General features: G+C 46.2%; 1 protein-coding gene across 1 annotated transcript in view; it reads right to left on the reverse strand.

Moving 5' to 3' along the window:
- Positions 1-15,093, reverse strand: part of LOC102478094 (ankyrin repeat and SAM domain-containing protein 6-like) — a 48,758-nt gene extending 33,665 nt beyond the window's left edge. Inside the window, exons 1-2 of the mRNA XM_027765503.1 lie at positions 15,024-15,093; positions 14,858-14,981 (exon numbers count right to left, since the gene is read on the reverse strand). Coding sequence (XP_027621304.1) covers positions 14,858-14,981; positions 15,024-15,093 — 194 coding nt within the window. The remainder of the gene's footprint in view (positions 1-14,857; positions 14,982-15,023) is intronic.
- Positions 15,094-19,300: the final 4,207 nt, after the last annotated feature.

Below are 19,300 nucleotides of genomic sequence, written 5' to 3' on the forward strand. Positions count from 1 at the left end.
ACTGTGTGCCGGCCGCGCGCCGGGCCCGGGCCGCGCGCCTACTGTGTGCCGGGCGCGCGCAGGGCGGGGCCGCGCTGCTGTCTCCAGAGTCTGGGCCCTCCGGGGCCCGTGGGTCCCCCTCCGCCTTTTAGCGCCCGCTGGCGGCCGTCTCCCACAGCCGGAGACTTCCTGCCCGGTGCGAGGTTCGGAGCGGCTGCGGGCAGCGCTCCCCAAACTGCGTGCCGGGTCTGAGGCCGCCGGCGCAGCCGCCCTGCGCCTGGCACTTAACCCGCGCTTCCTAGGTAGTAACGGTTGTTGTCTGGATGAAGGAACGCATGGGTCCGTTCTGTTTCTCCACAAGGTCCTGCAGGGCCCTTACTGCCGGTCCTTTAGATGGGCCAGTCTTCCCGTACCTTCTCTCAGCATCAGTGGCCCTCGGAGTGTGGCCCACGAAGCAGCAGCCCCAACAATAACAACTGGGGCATTGCCACAAATGCAGATTTTTCTGGCAGCAGCAACAACTGGGGCATTGTTAAAATGCAGAGTTTCTGGCAGCATCCCGGACACACTGAGTCAGGAACTCGGTGGGGGCCAGCACCCTGTATCTCAAGTACTCCAGGGGACACTGTTGCATGCTCAAGTTGGAGGGCCGCGTTTAATCTCCCCAACGGGGCTGTCAGCCAGCCGGGAGGACCCAGATGATCATCCTCAATGTACAGAGGAAGGAACAGGCTGAAAAAAGTTGTGTCTTGTCAAAGGCTACATGGTCCTGCAGGAGTGGAACAGCCCAGCTTAAGGGTGAGTGGGACTGCAGCCACTTTGAAGTGAAGAAAGGCCTCTGGGGCCAGCAGGTGGCCGGGTGTTTAAGGTGCTGGATTCTCACATGGCCAGCTGCAGTAGAGACCCTAACCCAGTGAAAATCACGATGGTGGGGTCAAAAGGTGGTGTAGTGGTTAAGGCACTGGACTCCCACATGGCTAACCATGGTTCCTGCCACCTGAAACACACCGGAGACGTGTGTGGGCTTACCCAAAATCCTGAGAGGAGAATGAAGGAGAAGGGATTGCAACGTGGCCCTGAGAAAAAATATACTCAAATTGAATCTTTCCCTTTGTATCTCAGAGCTGGCCATGAAGAAAGTCCCTGACGGTGGGGGCCAGCAGGTGGCACAGTGGTATGAGAAAGAAAGCAAGAAATCACTGCCCCCATCCCCAGGCAGGTGAAGTGACCGGATGGCCACACTGCAATCCCTTCTCCACTCTCCTCTTGGGATCTTAAGCATGCATGCACAAGTACCCGGAGTGAGTGTCAAGCAACTGAGTCCGGGACTCAAACCCATGTCAGTCGTGGGAATCCAGCGATGTAACCACTACGCCACCTGCTGGTCCCATGGTCAGGGACTTTCTGGCCAGCTCTGAAATAAAAAGGGGAAGATTCAGCTGAGTAAATTTTCAGTTTCTATGGGGAAGAGAAATTCTATAATAGTGTCTATGACCTGCCTCGGGGAGCTCCAGGAACCAAGGACAAAAGGCCAAATAGTTGTGAGCCAGGAGCTGTGAATGAAAACCATAGCACGGGCACACACACACACACACACACACACACACACACACACACACACCAGGGGACATCAAAACATTCATAGAAAATGAAATTAAAGTATAAGTTGATTTGGGTGCAAAAAATATTTTTTTAATCTATACATAGTTTTTTCATAATATGCATTTTCCATGAGCCTTTTGAAAATAATATCACAGTGTCACTGGCTTCAGATTCAGAGCCTGAGATGGGAGTGTCTTGGTGGCCCAGCCTGGGTCACATGTCATGCCTGACAGAAAAGAAGTCTGGGAAAGTGAATTTCTGGCAATTTCAGCATTTATTGCAGAAGGTAGACTCTGCCCCAGAAGGTAGGCAAGTCCTCAATGTAGAAAGGAGATTCAGATGCTGGCCAGTCAAAAAGGATAACGAACTACTTCAAAGTACTCTGTCTAGACACCCTCTTTCTTTGCCGGGAGCCCTTTCTGTCTGTCTCTCAGTCGGGGTGGTACAGTGGTTAGTACATGTCCAAGCCCATCCCAGTTGGCTTCAGCCTGAGGTTTTCGCTGAAGCAATTGAGAAGGAGGTCCTCTTCTGCTGAGGACGTCAGCTGTCAGGACCTAGGATGTTGTAAGCCACGCTGGTGCTCACTCTGCCACCTTTTGAAGACACTACCAAGGACAGCTGAGCCAAGGGACAGAGAGCCCAGACCACCAGACCAGATATGTGCCTCCCCATTTTTTTTTTTTTTTTTGGTGGAGATTTTTGTTATAGGACACGTATACTTGCTGGAGAGATATAGAGAGATAGACACGAAAGCGAGAAATCACACCCCAGGGAGGTGGCTACACCACAACTCCTTCTCCTCCATTCTCTTAGGATTTTAGGCATGCATGCACATGTGCCCAGTGTGAATTTCAAGCTGCCGGGTCCGGGACTCAAACCACAGTTGACAATGTGGGAGTCCCGCATCTTAACCACCATGCCACTTTTTGGTCCCACATGCCTCCAATTCTTTTTGGTTAGGTTTATTTTGAACAGGCCTGCATCACTTGCAACCTAAGCCTTAAGAGATTCATAATTTCCTTTTTAGAATGAATAGGTTTGGGGCCAGCAGGTGGCATGGTGGTTAAGGTGCTGGATACTCCCACATGACTGACAATGGTTCTAGTCCCAAACCTGGTGGCTTGCTTTCTCACTTTCTCTGTCTCTTTCTCTCTCTTTCTGTATCTCTCTCTTGCCAAATTAAAAGAAATGAATGAGTAAATGAAATTTAATAAATAATTATTGGGGAAAAAATGAATGGGTTCATACTATGCTGCTGTTCTGAATCTTGCTTCCCTTTTACCTCTGCCATTTAACAAATGTCTTAGGCATCTTTCCATGTAGGTGACTATAGACCTGGTATATCCTTTTACACGGTTGTATGTAACACCATTCAGTGGATGTACCATCATTTAATCCCTTTTTAATGATACGCAATTAGCTTGTTTCTAGTTTTCTGCTGTTATAAAAAAATGTATCGCATTGAACAGTGCTTGTAGCAGTCAGGGTCCCAATGGGGACAGATAGCACACTTGGCTGAGGTATCAAGGAATGTTTGCTAAAGGGCCATTTCCAGGAGTGTAGGTGGAGTTTACTAAGAGCCACAAGGGATGGGACAATATTCGGGGGATAGTAACAAAAGGGAACTATATCCCAGGTCCGAAGGCGGAAGAGAGGTGCGTACTCATTGGAATTCCACAAGAGAAAACACCGCAGAGCTACCTGATAGGAGCCATGACCTTTGGTAGAGGGATTCAGTTAACCCATAGTAACTTGGGTGGCAGCAATCCCTAGAGGAATGAAAAACCTGTGACCTCACTCTCCCTGCCCACGTATTTCCTGCCAGTGCTCCTCTTGGCAAAGCCAACTGAAAGCCAAGGCTTGAAGCCTGATGGCGGCCATGCTGTCGCCCTCTCAGGGTGCAGAGCAGGGTGGATGCCCAGCATCTTGCTGCTCAAAGTGTGGTCCTCAGTCAGCAGTGTTAGTACCACCTGAGAGCTGGTTAGAAATGCAGCATCTTGGGCCTACCCCACACTTAGAGAACCAGGTCTGCGCTTCCACACGATCCCCAGGTGATTCATGAGCACATTTCTTTTCTTTTTTGAAGAGAGATTTTGCTATAGGATATGTGCATTTGCCAGAGAGACAGAGATACAGAAAGCAAGAAATCACCCCTGGGGCGATGGCCACATCACAATCCCTTCTCCTTCATTCTCCTCTTGGGATTTTGGGCATGCACAAACATACACCCAGCATGAGTTTCAAACTGCCAGGTCCAGGACTAAACTCCCATAGTTGACTATGTGGGAGTCCAGCACCTTAACCACTATACCATCTTTGGTCCCATCATGAGCACATTAGTTTATGAAGCATTGACCCACCATATCTCTTATACAACTGTGTCTATAGTCTTAGAATTTATGAACTCTCAGCATTTTTTTTGAGAGAGAAATATTTGCTATCGGGCATGTGCACTTGCCAGAGAGACAGAGACAGAGAGACAGAAAGTGAGAAATCACCCTCCAGGGGAGATGGCCACATCACACTTTCCCTGGGATTTTGGGCATGCACACACACTTGCCTGGCATATTCCAAGCCTCTGGTCTGGGGCTTGAACTATGGTTGGCCATTTGGGAGTCCAGCGACGCAACCATTACACCGTCTGCTGGTCCCAAACTCTCAGCATTTTTTTCTCACTGATCCTTGCATTGGTTGGGTCCACAGATAATCAGGTGGCTAGGTGTTTTTCACTTTGGAAGATGCCTGTGGAAGATAAAGAGATGGTGGGAGAAAAGGAAAGAGGAGACTTGAGACCATGTTGTAAATCTGACACCTGAGAAGGGGAATGAGCAGCAGAGAGGCTTGGGCAGGAGGAGCCTCAGATTGCAGTGGAGTTCTGAGGAAATCTTAGCAGGCCATTGGGAAGTCCCCAAGCAGAAGTTGCCACTAAGTGTCCTGCACCAGGCAGAGATGACCAAATTCTGGTCCTCTCACCATGCTTAGTCACTGACTGGGGATACCGTAACCAGAGGACACCAGAAAGAGCCCAAAGGCATAGCAGTTGGAAGCTCCCAGTCCACTGTGCCTCCCCAGCAGGTCCTCTCGAAGGGCCACTGGGGTGATGCCAACACAATCTCCACTCAATCAACATTAACTGAGCACCTATGGTATACAAGGTGTGATTGTGTTAAATAACAGGGACACAGCCTCTGTGTCCCAGGGAATTCCACATGAATACAGACAGGGTGCTCTATGAGCTTTCGTCATCAATTCAGAGGACAATATCACTGTGTGTGGGGGGTGGCGGGGCATGCTGACACCTGAGTAGGAACACTTGGCTACAAGTTAGGCGGAGAGAATGGGTAGTATCTAGGTCATTGTAGGTACAGAGAGTAAACAGATTGAAAGGACAGAGCAGGGGAATAGGAAGGCCAGACACTGGTGCAATGGATTAGGCAGGAGATAAAGAGGGCTGAGAAGTAAGTTTCTAAGGAGCATTTACTTTTATTTATTTATTTTTATTTTTTTGGAGAGATTTTTGCTATAGGGCCTGTGTGCTCGCCAGACAGACGACAGAGACAGAGAGACAGAAAGCAGGAAATCACCCCCCGGGGGATGGCCACGTCGCAATCCCTTCTCCTCCATTCTCATCTCGGGATCTTGGGCACGCACGCACACGCGCCTGGCATGAGTTTAAGCCACTGGGTCTGGGACGCAAACCACGGTCGACTACATGGGAGTCCAGCGACATAGCCATTACGCTAACTGCTGATCCCAGGAGCATTTACTTTTAAAGGTCTAACTTTTTTTCCCCCCTAATAAGCGAATGTTGTTTGTTGTTCAGTATTCTGATGTTAGAGAAATGCAGAATGCATGCTCCTTGACATGAATGGCTTTGAGGGGTGTTTACCATTATATTCCCAGAATCCAGCACACTGCCTGCTGTGCAGTGTAGGTGATCAATCAATCTTTGTTGAAGAATTGAACAAATTGAATGAGAGAGTGAGGACCACAGAATCTCTTTTCTCAAAAATAAATATAATACAGTTAATGGTCTGGGGAACATTCCCTTAGAGACAGATAAAGAAAGTGAGAAGTTACCCCCTATAGGGCATGGTCATGCCATATCACTTCTGTATCTCTCTCTCTCCTGTCCGGATTTTGGGCACATGTGCACATGTACTCAGTGTGTTTCTCAAGCTTAGGGTCGCCTCCGTGGGATCCAGACACCTTAACCTCCAGGCCACGGGCTAGCCTGCAATACATTATTTTATAATCTCGTATTAACGGACATGTGGGTTGTTTCCAACTGCTTGTTTTTATTACAGTACTGCAATACACATCCTCATGTGCATATCTTCTGAATACTTGGGAACATTTTTGTCAGATAAATTCCTACATGTGGAATTGCAGAATCAAAAGGATATTAACATTTCCCCCAAAAAAGTCATGTAATTGCTTTCCAAAAGGTTGGACCAGTTGTCATTCCTACAATCAGTGTGTGAGACAGCGTTTGTTTATTTAGTCAGTTTAGTCTGTGGGAACCTACACACTGGGTAAGATCTCGCTGGCCTCCCACCTCCTGCATCTAGGGGAGGTCTGAGTCATTTCTCAGAAAATCAAAGCAGGAGCAGTGTGCAGATTGGTGTGTTCCCCACATCGTTTCCAGGATTTCCAGTTACAGCACTGGTGAGTGGCCAAGAGAAACAGGGTACGAGCCCATGTCACCAGAACTAGGATCTGGGCACAGAAAGGCAGGGCTCCAGTATGTAGGTAATACACACACACACACACACACACACATTTTGAATGTACACACAGATAATTTTCTTTTTTGGAAGTATTAAAAAAATTGATCATCCTTTGATCTATAAATAAAATAACTACTCTAGAGACCAGAAAATGGTGTAATGGTTACGTTGCTGGAGTTCCACGGAATCGACCACAGTTTGAGTCAAGGTCCTGGCAGCTTAAAACTCACACCGGAGTGTGTGTGTGTGCATGCTCAAGACCTTGAGAGGAGAATGGAGGAGAAGGGATTGCAGAGTGGCCATCCCCCTGGGGTTGATTTCTTGCTTTCTGTCTCTCTGTCTCTCTCTGTCTTTCCAGCATGTGCCCTATAGCAAATATCTCTCTAAAGAAAAAAAAAAAAAACCTACTCTAGGGGCCACCTGGTGGTGTGGTGGTAAAGGTGCTGGACTCCTATGTGGCTGACCATGGTTCAACTCACAGTCCTAGAAGCTTGCTTTCTCACTTTCCTTCTTTCTTGCTCTCTTTCTGGTGAGTGTGCATACCCTGCAGCAAATTTAAAAATAATAATAATAATAATAATAATAATAAATAAAATTAAATAAATACTTCCTAAAAAAAAATACCTTCTCTACATAATAGAAAAATCTCTCCTACAAGTTTACTTGGATTTTCACCTAAGGCTTTCCTAAAAATGTACAATTTAAGACAATATCTTAATTAAATCTAGAAGATGAGCCACGTGGCAGATAGTGGGTTGTGAGGTAGCACACACTCACACACATGTGCATTCTCACGCAATGGGGTGGCCAGTCTTTGTGACATCCCACCCAGGGATGCCCACAGGCTCTTGGTCACTCCTCAGACTCAGGCACAGGCCCAGCCATTACCCTGTGGGTATAAGCTGTAGCTCCCAGTAGGGCAGACTCTGGAAAGTAGAGCTGAGCAGGAAGGCCTCCCTCTCTGCTCTTGAAGTCCTAGGAGAGCTGCCCTGACTCTGCAAAATGCCTCTTGGGGGAGAACAGTGTCCAAGTCGGAAGTCCAGAAGAAAGCATGGTTTTAGACATCTGGACCCTGCCTGGGAAATGCAGACATTATCCAGGGCCGCAGTCATCTGCATGGAGAAAGCATGGAGTCCCGGAGCCCAGGAAAAGCCACAACGCAGAGAAGCAGCATTTGCATCTGGGAGCCAGAGGGGGCAGCATCACTCCCTCCAGGAAATGTGTTAGACACAGTCAGAATCTCAAGTCCTGATTTCAGAGTTGAGTACACCCTCATGCCCCAGCCCTGCCCCAGTGGGCTCCTGCTCTGTCCCACAGGAAGGTCAGAGCCCATGAGAATTACTATAGCAAGGGTCGGCCCATGTGAGTGACCACAGGGCCTGGAAGCTCCTCAGCTCAAACTGGACTGAAGTGGTCACATCTGGCTGGGAAATGGTTTGAACAGCTCAGGGACAGCTGAGTTGGCTGCAGCTCCAGGTCCAGACCTGCCCTCCTCGTCCTTCCTGTACATTCAGTGTGAGGGCCCAGGGGCTTGTTTACTATCCAGCAGTGAGTAGGCTCAGGTAGCATATGTTAGGGCACTTGGATAGTGTAGTGTGAGCAGCAGCACCCCGGTGGAGACCTGTTTTTTCCCTTTCTTCTTGATAAGGTAAATCTGCATTTATTCACATCCTTATGAACACTGGGATTAATAACCTTTTTAATCTTTGCCAATCTGAGAAGTGAAATTATTTCAGAGTAAGTTTAATTCCCATGCATCTTGTATAGAGTGGTTGAATACAGTTTCATATGTTTATAGACCATTTTTATCTTTGTTTGAAGAAACTGTCTATTCAAATTATTTAACATTTTTATTTGCTGTTGATTTACATAATGAGTGCAGGTGTCTGCAATGACCTCTTTCTGGTTTGTCTTTTGACTTTGTGTTATTTTAAAAGCCTTGTAAGAATTAAAAACTTTTTATTTAGTCAGATATATAAATCCTTTTCATAATGGTCCTATATGAGCTTTTTCATTCAATACTTTCAGCATTAGATTTTTTTTCTTTCCTTCTTTCTTTCTTTCCTTTGTCATCCTTAGATTATTTGGAATTCTGTTTTAATGAATTTTTATTTACATTTAATCACTGTACATCTTTACCTTGTTGTACAACATGAGATTATTTGGAATTTATTTTTGCTAAAATTGAGGTTGAGATTAAACTTTACTTTTCCAAATGGTTATCAAGTTTGAATTAGTCATATGTTCTTTACTAAATTTGAAATACCATACTCACAGTATATCATATTAAACTCTACCAAGAATGTAACGACCCACATGAAAGGAACTAATAAGACAAATCAAAAGTGCCTTTTAGGACTGGCAGGTGGCATGGTGGTTAAGGAGCTGAGTGTGGTTCAAGTCCTAGACCTGGTGGCTTGGTTTCTCACTTGCTTTCCCTCCTTATCTCTCTGTGACTTTCTGCTTAACTTAAAAGATAATAAATAAAGGCCAGCAGGTGGCCTGGTGGTTAAACCACCAGACTCATATGGCTAACCGTAGTTTGAGACCTGGACCTGGTGGCTTACTTTCTCACTGTCTCTCTCTTTTTCTCTCTCCTCTCTCTGTCTGTCGCTGGTGAGTACACATGTCCTATAACAGATTAAAAACTATTAATAAATGAAATTAAATAATTACAAATAAATAATTGTTTAAAAGTACTTTCTAGAGAAATCTATTTGTTGGTTGAGTAGTCAATGACAGGGGATGGTGTGTCCGGTGAACAGATAAGTCCCATCCCACTTCCCTCCAGAAAAAACAACAACAAAAACTAGCAACAATCCCAAGGAGAGGAGTTACTGAATTTGGGAGGAAATATATAAATAATTAAGGTTCCAGCTGTATTTGCCCTCTATGGAGGTCAACTTATCACTTGTAACTTTCTTTTTTTTTTTTTTTCATAGTGTGCATTGTGCATGCTGGAGAGAGACAGAGGGAAAGTGAGAAATCACCTCCTGGTGGGGGGATAGCCATGCTGAAATCCCTTCTCCTTCATTCTCCTCTGGGGATCTTGCATGATCCTCTAGCTGCCAGATCACAGACACAGACCATGGTTGGCCATGTCTAAGCCCAGTGCCTTAACCACCACACCACCTGCTGGCCCTCATTCATAACTTTTATGAACTGCTTACTATGGCCAGGGGCAATACTTAGTGTTTCAGGCCTCTGTGATCACAGTGCTGTAGGTTTGTGTGTTTTGTTTTGTTTTGTTTTTTAAGAGAGGGTTTTGTTTTGTTTTTTAGAGAGAAAGATTTTTGCTATAGGACATGTGCACTCACTGGAGAGACAGACAGAAAGTGAGAAAAGTGAGAAAATCACCCTTCGGGGGTGATTTCCTCCATTCTCCTCTTGGGATTTTGGGTACACATGCACATGTGCCCAGTGTGAGTTTTAAGCCACTGGCTCCAGGACTTGAACCATTGTTGACTACGTGGGAATCCAGCGACATAGCCATTACTCCATCTGCTGGTCCCATGATGCTGTAGTTCTAACAAGCGCCCAGCTGGTGCCAATGCTGCTAGTCTGAGGACCATTCCAGTAGCAAGACCTTGGACATCTTCCATTTGCCCCTGATGTGGCTCTCTCTACCCTGCTTTGTGCCTAGGGAGGGTGACTATAGACTACATCACTCAATCCTCCCAACCGCCCCACTCATGAGGTCCTGTTATTATCACTACCATTTTATAGATAAGAAAATAGTCAGGACCTAGACCACACGGCAGTCTGTGGTGGGGCTGAGCTCAGGCAAGTGGACTTTAAGCCTGTGCTCCTATCCACTAAGCAAAGCTACCTCTTAGTCTCATAGCAGCCTGCCCACCAGTGCGTTGTGTGATGAGAATTCCTGAACTGGGGGTCAGGAGTCCTGGATTCAAATTCCTGCTCTGCCACGTGTGTGTCGTGTGACCTTGGAGGAGTCATTTCACTTCCCTGAGCCTGTGTTTTCTCATTAGTCTACCTTTCGAAGTTGTAATAAGTGTTGCGGCTGGCAGGTGGTGTGATGGTTAAGAGCACGGGACTCCCACGTGATTGACCGTGGTTCAAGTCTCAGAGCTGGCAGCTTGCTTTCTCACTTTCCCCCTCTCTCTCTCTCTCTCTTGCTCTGTCTCTCTCTGATCAAAAATAAAGAAGACAGGAAAGAAGGAAAGGTGGAAGGAAGGAAAAACAAAGTTAAAAAAAATTCTTAAAATAAAACACAGTTGCAGTAAGGGTGAAATGAGACAATACCTGAAGAATAAGTCTAGCAGTTTACAGAACACAGTAAATAACAACTTTTATCTATTACCTGGGACTCGGACCCATGTCTTGTCAGCCTAATTCTATCGCTTGGCAACTGAGAGTCCGTTGGGAAGCCTTCCAATTTGGCAAGCTGATCTAAGACATTAGGAATTGTAATCCTTGTCTGTTTTCAAATCTGACCACAGATCATAATTGTGTTACGCGTCTGGACAGAAGCCAGGCCCTTCCTATCATACCTGTCTTACTACACCAATCAGCAGCTTATTCTGTGGGAGGTGTGCGGAGTAGGTGGGGCTCTCAGGAGTCTGCATTAGCAGTAGATTGTTCTGGGGGTGGCTGTTCTGCAAGGTCTCCTCATTCCCCTTTTGGAATCTGGGGGAGATGCTCACAGGAAACCCCTTTCCTTGGGGAATGCCAGCATCTAGAGGCTATGTGGGGAAGAGTGCGACAAGGCAGATCCGAACTTACCTAACTCCACCTGAGCCCCCAAGTTGCCTGAGACATCTCTCCACCCTACATCCTCATCTGTGAAATGAGAGAATGGGGCTAGATTTGTGCTTCTTACACTTTTTTGGCTTGTGTCCCCTAAAGGATAGTCAAAAAAAGCTTTGGACTGACTCATGATAAAACAAACAACAAAACACAACTTTCACTCATCCTTCTACAGGAGATGTAAGACAATTATTTTTCCCTGAGCAAGGCAAAAGCAGAGAAAGTTCCAGATTCATCTCAGATATGATTTTGAATCTCTGCTATCACTTTTCACTTTAGGATTCAGGAATCCTTGTAAACATTACTTCCTCAGAGATGCTTTCCAAACCCCTCAGCTACTCCGGTTCTACTATCATAAGCCCTTGTAGCAACCTGTACTTCACCAAAACACTTATCACAACTATAATAAGTTGTCTTTCTTTTTTTGGAGAGAATTTTGCTACAGGGCGCGTGTGCTCACCAGAAAGACAGAGAGAGACAGAGAGATAGAAAGCGAGAAATCACCCCCCAGGGGGGATGGCCACACTGCAATCCCTTCTCCTCCATTCTCTTCTCAGGATCTTGGGCATGCACACACACACGCCCGGTGTGAGTTTAAGCCACCGTGTCCGGGACTCGAACCGTGGTCGACTACATGGAAGTCCAGCGACATAGCCATTATGCCAACTGCTGGTCCCTAAGTTGTCTTTTTAATATCTGTCAATTCTATTAGACTCCAAGCACCTCAATGTCAAAAATAGGTCATGTGTGGCTGTTAGATGGTGTGTGGTTAAGGCACTGGACTCCCACATGAGGAACCACAGTTTGAGTCCTAGATCTGGAGCTTTACTTTCTCACTTTCCCTCTCTCTCTCTTTAGTGACTGTATGTGCCCTATAGCAAATTAAAACAATAAAAATAGGGGCTGGCAGGTGGTGTGGTGGTTAAGGCGCTGGAGTACTACATGGCCGACCATGGTTAGAGTCCCGGACCTGGTGCTTGCTTTCTTACTTTCCCTCTACTTGAGGGGACCAGCAGTTAGCGTAATGGCTATGTTGCTGGACTCCCACGTAGTCGACTGTGGTTCGCGTCCCGGACCCGGTGGCTTAAAACTCACGCCGGGCGCATGTGCGTTTGTGCCCAAGATCCCGAGAGAAGAATGGAGGAGAAGGGATTGCAGCATGACTATCCCCCCTGGAGGGTGATTTCTCACTTTCTGTCTCTCTGTCTCTCTCTGTCTGTCTGGCGAGCGCACGCGCCCCATGGCAAAAACCTCTCAAAAAAAAAGATGCTCTACTTGACCAAGTTTAGCCAGGCTTCTCTACACCCTCTTTACTATGCCTCCACCCTGGCCTAACAACATTGTCAACAGATACAACCAACTCTGCAGAAATAATAGTTAATGCAGCTTATTGCTAAGCCTGAGATTCAGTATGTTTCTCTGGACACTAACATATGGTAGTTCCTTTTTGTATAGTTTTGAGAGCAGTCTTGTTGTCAATCAGCATAAGGAGTCTTTAACATTGGCCTGGCCAAAAAAGATGGGTTATCTGGAAGCAGGAGGCTTATAGGCTACAGGTGAGTTTGAAATTCTTAGATTCCTAATTGGTTAAAGGAAAACGCAAGTCTCTAGTCCTGGAAGAGATCAGCAAAAGAATGTGCTTTACTCTAAGAGATAAGAGGACTTGGGACCAGCAGATGGTGTAATGGTTGCGTGCTGGACTCCCACGTAGGCGACCATGGTTTCAGTCCTGGACCCCAGTGGCTTTAAACTCCTGCTGGGCATGTGTGCCTGCGTGCCAAAATCCCAAGAGGACGGAGCCAGCAGCTGGCATAATGGTTACGTTGCTGGACTCCCATGTACTCTACCATGGTTCGAGTCCCAGACCCAGTGGCTTATGACTCACACTGTACGCATGTATGTACATGCCCAAGATCCTGAGAGGAGAATGGGGGAGAAAGGATTCTAGGTTGACCATCCCCCCTGGGGGGTGATTTCTCACTTTCTGTCTCTCCAGCACGGGCATATGCCTTATAGCAAATATTTCTCTTTTAAAAAAAAAAAAAGGCTTACTATACATCATAAAAAGACTATGCCTGGGACAGGAAATAACATCCCACTATCAATGGGCCAAAGCTGGTCTGTTAATGTTTGTAGGCCTCTGTTAATGTTTACAGGCGTGACTCTCCCAGGCCCCAGGGAAACAACTTTGAAACAGGGAAAAAATAGTCAGAATTCTGTCCTTAACATAAATAATTTTGCCCACACCCCCCACCTTAACTCTGTTAAATAAACACTAGCATAATTTCTTTTATGATTATTTTTATCTAATTTTATTCATCTTTTCTTTTTTTTTTATTTGACCAGCGAGAGATACAGAGAAAGGGAAAGTGAGAAAGCAAGCCAGAGTGACCATCCTTCCCTCAGCCCGGGGAGTGAGGGGGAGGGATTTTTTACTTTCCCTCTCTCTGTCTCTTGTCTATCTCTCTTTTTGTTGAGTGCACACACAAAAACCTTAAAAAAAAATAACAAAACAAAACAAAACAAAAAACTCATATGAGGTAAAAGATAATAGAACTCTATTTGGTTTTTTTTGGGGGGGAGAGGTTTTTGCTATAGGGTGCATGCGCTCACCAGAGAGACAGAGAGACAGAAAGCGAGAAATCACCCCCCAGGGGGGATGGCCATGCTGCAATCCCTTCTCCATTCTCTTCTCGGGATCTTGGGCACACATACACACGTACCCAGCATGAGTTTAAGCCACCGGATCCAGGACTCGAACTGCAGTCGACTACATGGGAGTCCAGAACTCTAATATAGCTGGGGTATGGGCCCAAGGTAGAATCACACAATGGCGAAGTTTGAGGATGGAGACAGCTGTTGCTGAACTGCTTGCTCACAGAGACAGCCTGTAGTGATGACTTAATGAATGACCTAAAACAAAGACTTTTTTCCTGTTCTCACCAAATTCCAGGAAGAAGGTTAGGGTCTTATACTGCCCAAATTTTAGGACTTTACCTAAAAACCTCCTGACCTTCATACTCTCTCCAAAATTAGGAAAATAACCAGACCTATCCAGCATGTGAGGAAAATGCAGCACCACCTGGGAACAGGCACGGACAAAGCCCCTCTGACCCAGAAAAAATACCCTCACTTCTGGGACCGGCAGTTGGCATAATGGCTATGCTGCTGGACTCCCATGTAGTCGGCTGCAGTTTGAGTCCTGGTCCCGGTGGCTTAAACTCATGTAGAGCACATGTGCCCATGATCCTGAGAGGAGAATGGAGGAGAAGGGATTGCGGTGTGGCCATCCCTCCCCCTTGGGGGGTGATTTCTCTCTTTCTGTCTCTCTGTCTCTTTGTCTTTCTGGTGAGTGCACACGCCCTATACCAAAAACCTCTCCAAAAAAAACCCCAAAAAACCTTCACCTCAATTCCTCATCAGCAACCCATCTGGGACCCACTCCCTGCTTGGAAGCTCTGTTCTTCCTTCCTTCTCTCCCTTGTTTTTTTTTTTTTTTTTTTTTAAGAACTATTAATTTAATTTTATTATTACTATTATTTCTTAATTTGCGATAGGGCACATGCATGCTCACCAGAGAGAGAAAGTGAGAAAGCCAGGTCTGGGACTCAAACTGTGGTCGGCCATGTGGGAGTCCAGCACCTCAACCACCAAACTCCTACTGATCCCCTCCACCCTTCTCTTAATAAACTCTGCTTGCTTACTTATATCCACGTCTCTACTTCTTTGTGAGCCACAGACAAGAACCCATGTGTGACTCAGGTACGGGGCCCAATTACCCCTGCAACCCCTTGTTCCCCATGTCATTACCACGTTTATGGATTCCATGGGTCAGGAATCTGAAAATGGCATCTCTTCTCTGTTCCGCACTATCTGAGACCACAACTGAGACAACATGTACACCTGAAAGTGACACGAGGGACCAGGAGGAGCCTCTTCACTCACTTTTCTGTGCCTGGGCTGGCTGGGCTGGCTGGGGTGGCTGGGGTGGCTGGGCCTTGGGCTCAGCTGGCATTGTTAACTGGCATGCCTAATTGAGGCCCCTCCAGCATGATGGCCCCAGGACAGTCAGTTTCTTCCTTGACAGCCCAAGGCTCCAAGAGTGCCTCAGAAATCACAGAGCTTGACTTTTTTTTTTTTTTCAAGAGAGATTTTTGTTATAGATTTTGCTATAGAATGTGTGCACTTGCCAGAGAGACAAAAAATAAGAAATCACCCCCCCAGGGGGGATGGCCTTGCCTGGCCGTGCCGCAATCCCTTCTTTTTGACTCTCCTCTTGGTATTTTGGTGCATACACACACACCTGGCATGACCTTTAAGCTGCCAGGTCCAGGCCTTGAACTTTGGTCTACCACATGGGAGTCCAGCGTCTTAACCACTACACCTACTGGCCTCCAGAGCTTTACTTCTACAATATCCTACTGGTTGGAGTAGTTATGGTCTGCTTGATTCAAAGGTAGGGAATACTTTAGAATTTACAGCTTTTTTTTTTTTTTTTTCCTTTTTTTAGGTTCCAACTCCCCATAGTGCACATGCACTCGCTGGAGAGAGACAGAGAGAGGGAAAGTGAGAAATCACCCCCACAAGGGGAATGGCTATGCCGCAACCCCTTCTCCTCTATTCTCCTCTTGGGATTTTGGGCACACACACACATATGCCTAGTGTGATTCTCAAGCCACCAGGACCAGGACTTGAACCATGGTCGGCCATGTGGGAGTCCAGTACCTTAACCACCATACCACCTGCTGTCCCTGCAACTTTTTTTTAAAAACATCCACACCAGCAAACCCAGAACTTGGAGAAGTTCTCTTGCAATTAGTCCTTTGTATTGAGTAGAATTAAATTAGGCTACATAGGACAGAAAATACACAGAGCCAGTGGCTTCAATGAGCTAAGTTAATTTCTTTCTCACATAAAGGAAGCCTGCAAAGAGTCAGTAAAGACTGGCTCAGTGTTGTTAGTGTTTGGTTCCTGGGAATTTGCTTCTGCCTTGGAATTTCATCATTCTCAATGGATGGCTTTTACCTCATGACCCAAGGTAGCTGCTTAAGCCAGTCTTCATATTCATAATCCAGCCAGCAGGAGAAAAGAAGAAGAAAGAAGTTTCCTTTATTTTTTACAAAGACTATTTAATTTTATTTATTATTATTCTTTTTCAATTCACTAGAGAGATACAGAGAGAGAGAGAGGGAAAGTGAGAAAGTAAGCCACTAGGTCCAAGTCTTGAATCATAGTTCGCCATGTGAGAGTCCAACACCCCAACCACCACACCACCAGGTGGCCCAAGAAGTTTCATTTATATACATTACTCCTGAGTCCCACTTGACACTGCCCTTTGTAGCCCATTGGAGACACACTTAATCACACAGTCACACCTAGCTTCAAGGGAGTCTGAGAAATCTAGTCTTCTTTTGCCCAGGAAACAACCAAAAAAAATCTACTGTCAAGGAAGAAAAGAAGAATAGATATTGGCAGGTATCCACAGTTTCTGCCACACCTTCCTAATCCTTTTTATTTCCTGTTCTGCCATAGACAAGGGATAGCTCTGGACAAACCTCTGGCCTCATTGAGGTTCTTGGTAAACAGGAGGCTACTGCAGTCTAATAAGGAAGCTGAAAGTATTAAACAGATGAACATGTCAGTGCTCTGGTTTGGGGGAAGAACTGGAGCTCTATCCAGTCAGCCTCCTTTTTACTTTCCTCGATGGTCCCCAGGGGTTCTTGGGAGCAGATTTTGAAACTCCTAGATTAGATTATCACAGTGGCCCTCTGGCAAGGAGACCATAGGCATCCATGTTTACTGTGCTCGGGAGCAGCCGCTCCCTGCACTTAACCAGGGATCACTAAGTGACCACAGTGTGTACTCTAAGTCCCTTCCTCTTTCTGTTACATGGCCAAGGTGTGACTTAAACACCCGGATGTATCAGTCCGATACATCAAGTACCATTCAAAGAGTGATTGGTGGTGTAGATTTAATTATGTTCCCCCAAAGATATGTTGAAGTCCTAACTCTGGTACCTGTGAATGAGACCTTATTTAGAAATAGGGTCTTTACAGATGTAATAAAATTAAAATGAGGTCTTTAGAGTATGCCCTAGTCCAATATGACTGTTGTCCTTAGGTGAGGAGTAGGAGGGACACAGAGACAGACATATGGGAGGAGAAAGCTATGTGGACGGTGGAGGCTGAGATTGGAGTGCTGAATCCACAAGCCAAGGAATACTGACCGCCAGCAACACCAGAAGCTAAGAGAAAGGTATGGGAAAGTTCTCTCCTGGATCCTTCAGAGGGAGCATGGTTCTGCTCACATTTTGATTGCTGGCGTCTAGCCTCTGAGAATATGAGTGAATAACTTTCTGTTGCTTTTATTAACATTATTATTTTTAATGATTTTTTAAAAATTATCATTGTTCTAAGGAACCAAATATGCAGTACATTGTAACTCTTAGAAACTAATAGAGATGGGGGAACCAGCAGTTGGCGTAATGGCTATGTCGCTGGACTCCCACATAGTTGACCGCGGTTCGTGTCCCGGACCCGGTGGCTTAAAACTCACGCCGGGCGCGTGTGCGTGCGTGCCCAAGATCCCGAGAGGAGAATGGAGGAGAAGGGATTGCGGCGTGACCGTCCCCCCTGGGGGGTGATTTCTCGCTTTCTGTCTCTATGTCTCTCTGTCTGTCTGGCGAGCGCATGCACCCTACAGTGAAAATCTCTCCAAAAAAAAAAAAGAAACTAATAGAGATGGTCAGTTTGATATGTCAACTTGCCTAGGCTATCATCCCCAGTTTTTCAAGCACACACTAACCTTGGTGTTGCTATAAAGGCAATATTTTATAGATGTGATTAATGTCTATAATCAGTTGAGTTTAAAAGGAGTGTACCTGGGTGGGCTTGATTTAATCAGTTGAAAGGCCTTAAGAACAGGACTGAGGTTGCCCTGAAAAAACAAGAGATCCTCCTTGTGGATTACAGTTTCAGCTGAAGCCTAAGAATTCCAGCCTCTCCTTCCTGAAGGCCTGCTTTGTGAACTTCAAACTTGCACAATTTATTATAAGCCAGTTCTTACAGCAAATCTCCAATGGTTCTGCTTCTCTGGTAGAACCCTGATGGGTACGCAAAGGGATGATGCAATCTTGAAATATATTTGCCCAAAAGGCTGTGGAGTCAGGGAAGGCTTCAGGGGAGATGGCTTTTAGGAGGATAGGTACAAGTTACCGGCTAGGGAAGAGCATTTCAAGCAGAAGGAACAGTATATGCAAAGGCCGGGAGTGATGAAGACCCAGGTCCGTCCTCCTAGTGCCCGTTGATAGGAGTTGCAGAGTTTACCTTGAATGAACACAGGAATTTTTTGCTACCTCCTTGCCCCCATTTATATCTTGCCTCTAGGAGAGAGCCTCACTCTAGTCTTGGTGCTATTAAATATTTCCAGAACGCCAGTAGTTCCTGCATTCCTTCAACTCCCCAAAGGGAAACTTCTATCAAGGCCAGTACTTAAAGGATGACCCTAGGGTGTGTGCCCGATCATATGGTTTTTGTGTGCGCTTAATGTTTTTTTTCTAAAAGGATAATTCATTCCTTTGATCAGTTTTTGGAGACATTTGTAAAGTGAGGGGTAAGAAACACAGTTATGGACAAGCAGGGAGCCAGGCGAGGTTTGCCATTCATGGACTCCCAACAGTATGACAGAGGGTGGGCCTGCAGGGGTGGAGACAGCGGGCATCTGTGGATTTACCTCACTGCCCCTGTTATAATTTGTAGTTGATAACCCTTATAATGATCTTTTTTTGATAATACCTTATAAGATCAGATGAGATTATGATAGTAAAATTCATAGCACCGCAGGTGGCGTGGTGGTTGAGGGCACTGCACTCCCACAAGGCTGACGGGGTTCGGGTCCTGGACCTGGCCGCTTGCTTTTCTCTCTCTCTCTCTCTTTCACTCTCACTCACTCTGTCTCTCTCTGCTCAAATTAAAGTAAATAAATAAAGTTAAATAAAATAAAATTTTAAAAATGTGTATCACCATGCGGGCTGCACCCCGACCTACCCTGAACACTTTCACTGTGCCAGGCGCGGAGCCAAGGGCTCTGTCGCAGATGCCCCTTTAACAACCCGCCGCAGCCCAGGGAGGAAGGTGCGTCTCTGGCCCGGGCAAGCCAAGATCCGCCGCCCCCAGGTGGGGGAGCTGTGCGGCTGCGGGCCGGCAGGGCGGGGAGGGGGCGGC

The sequence above is a fragment of the Tupaia chinensis genome, unplaced genomic scaffold (genome assembly GCF_000334495.1).
Source record: "Tupaia chinensis unplaced genomic scaffold, TupChi_1.0 Scaffold138491_1, whole genome shotgun sequence".
Taxonomy (NCBI): Eukaryota; Metazoa; Chordata; class Mammalia; order Scandentia; family Tupaiidae; genus Tupaia; species Tupaia belangeri.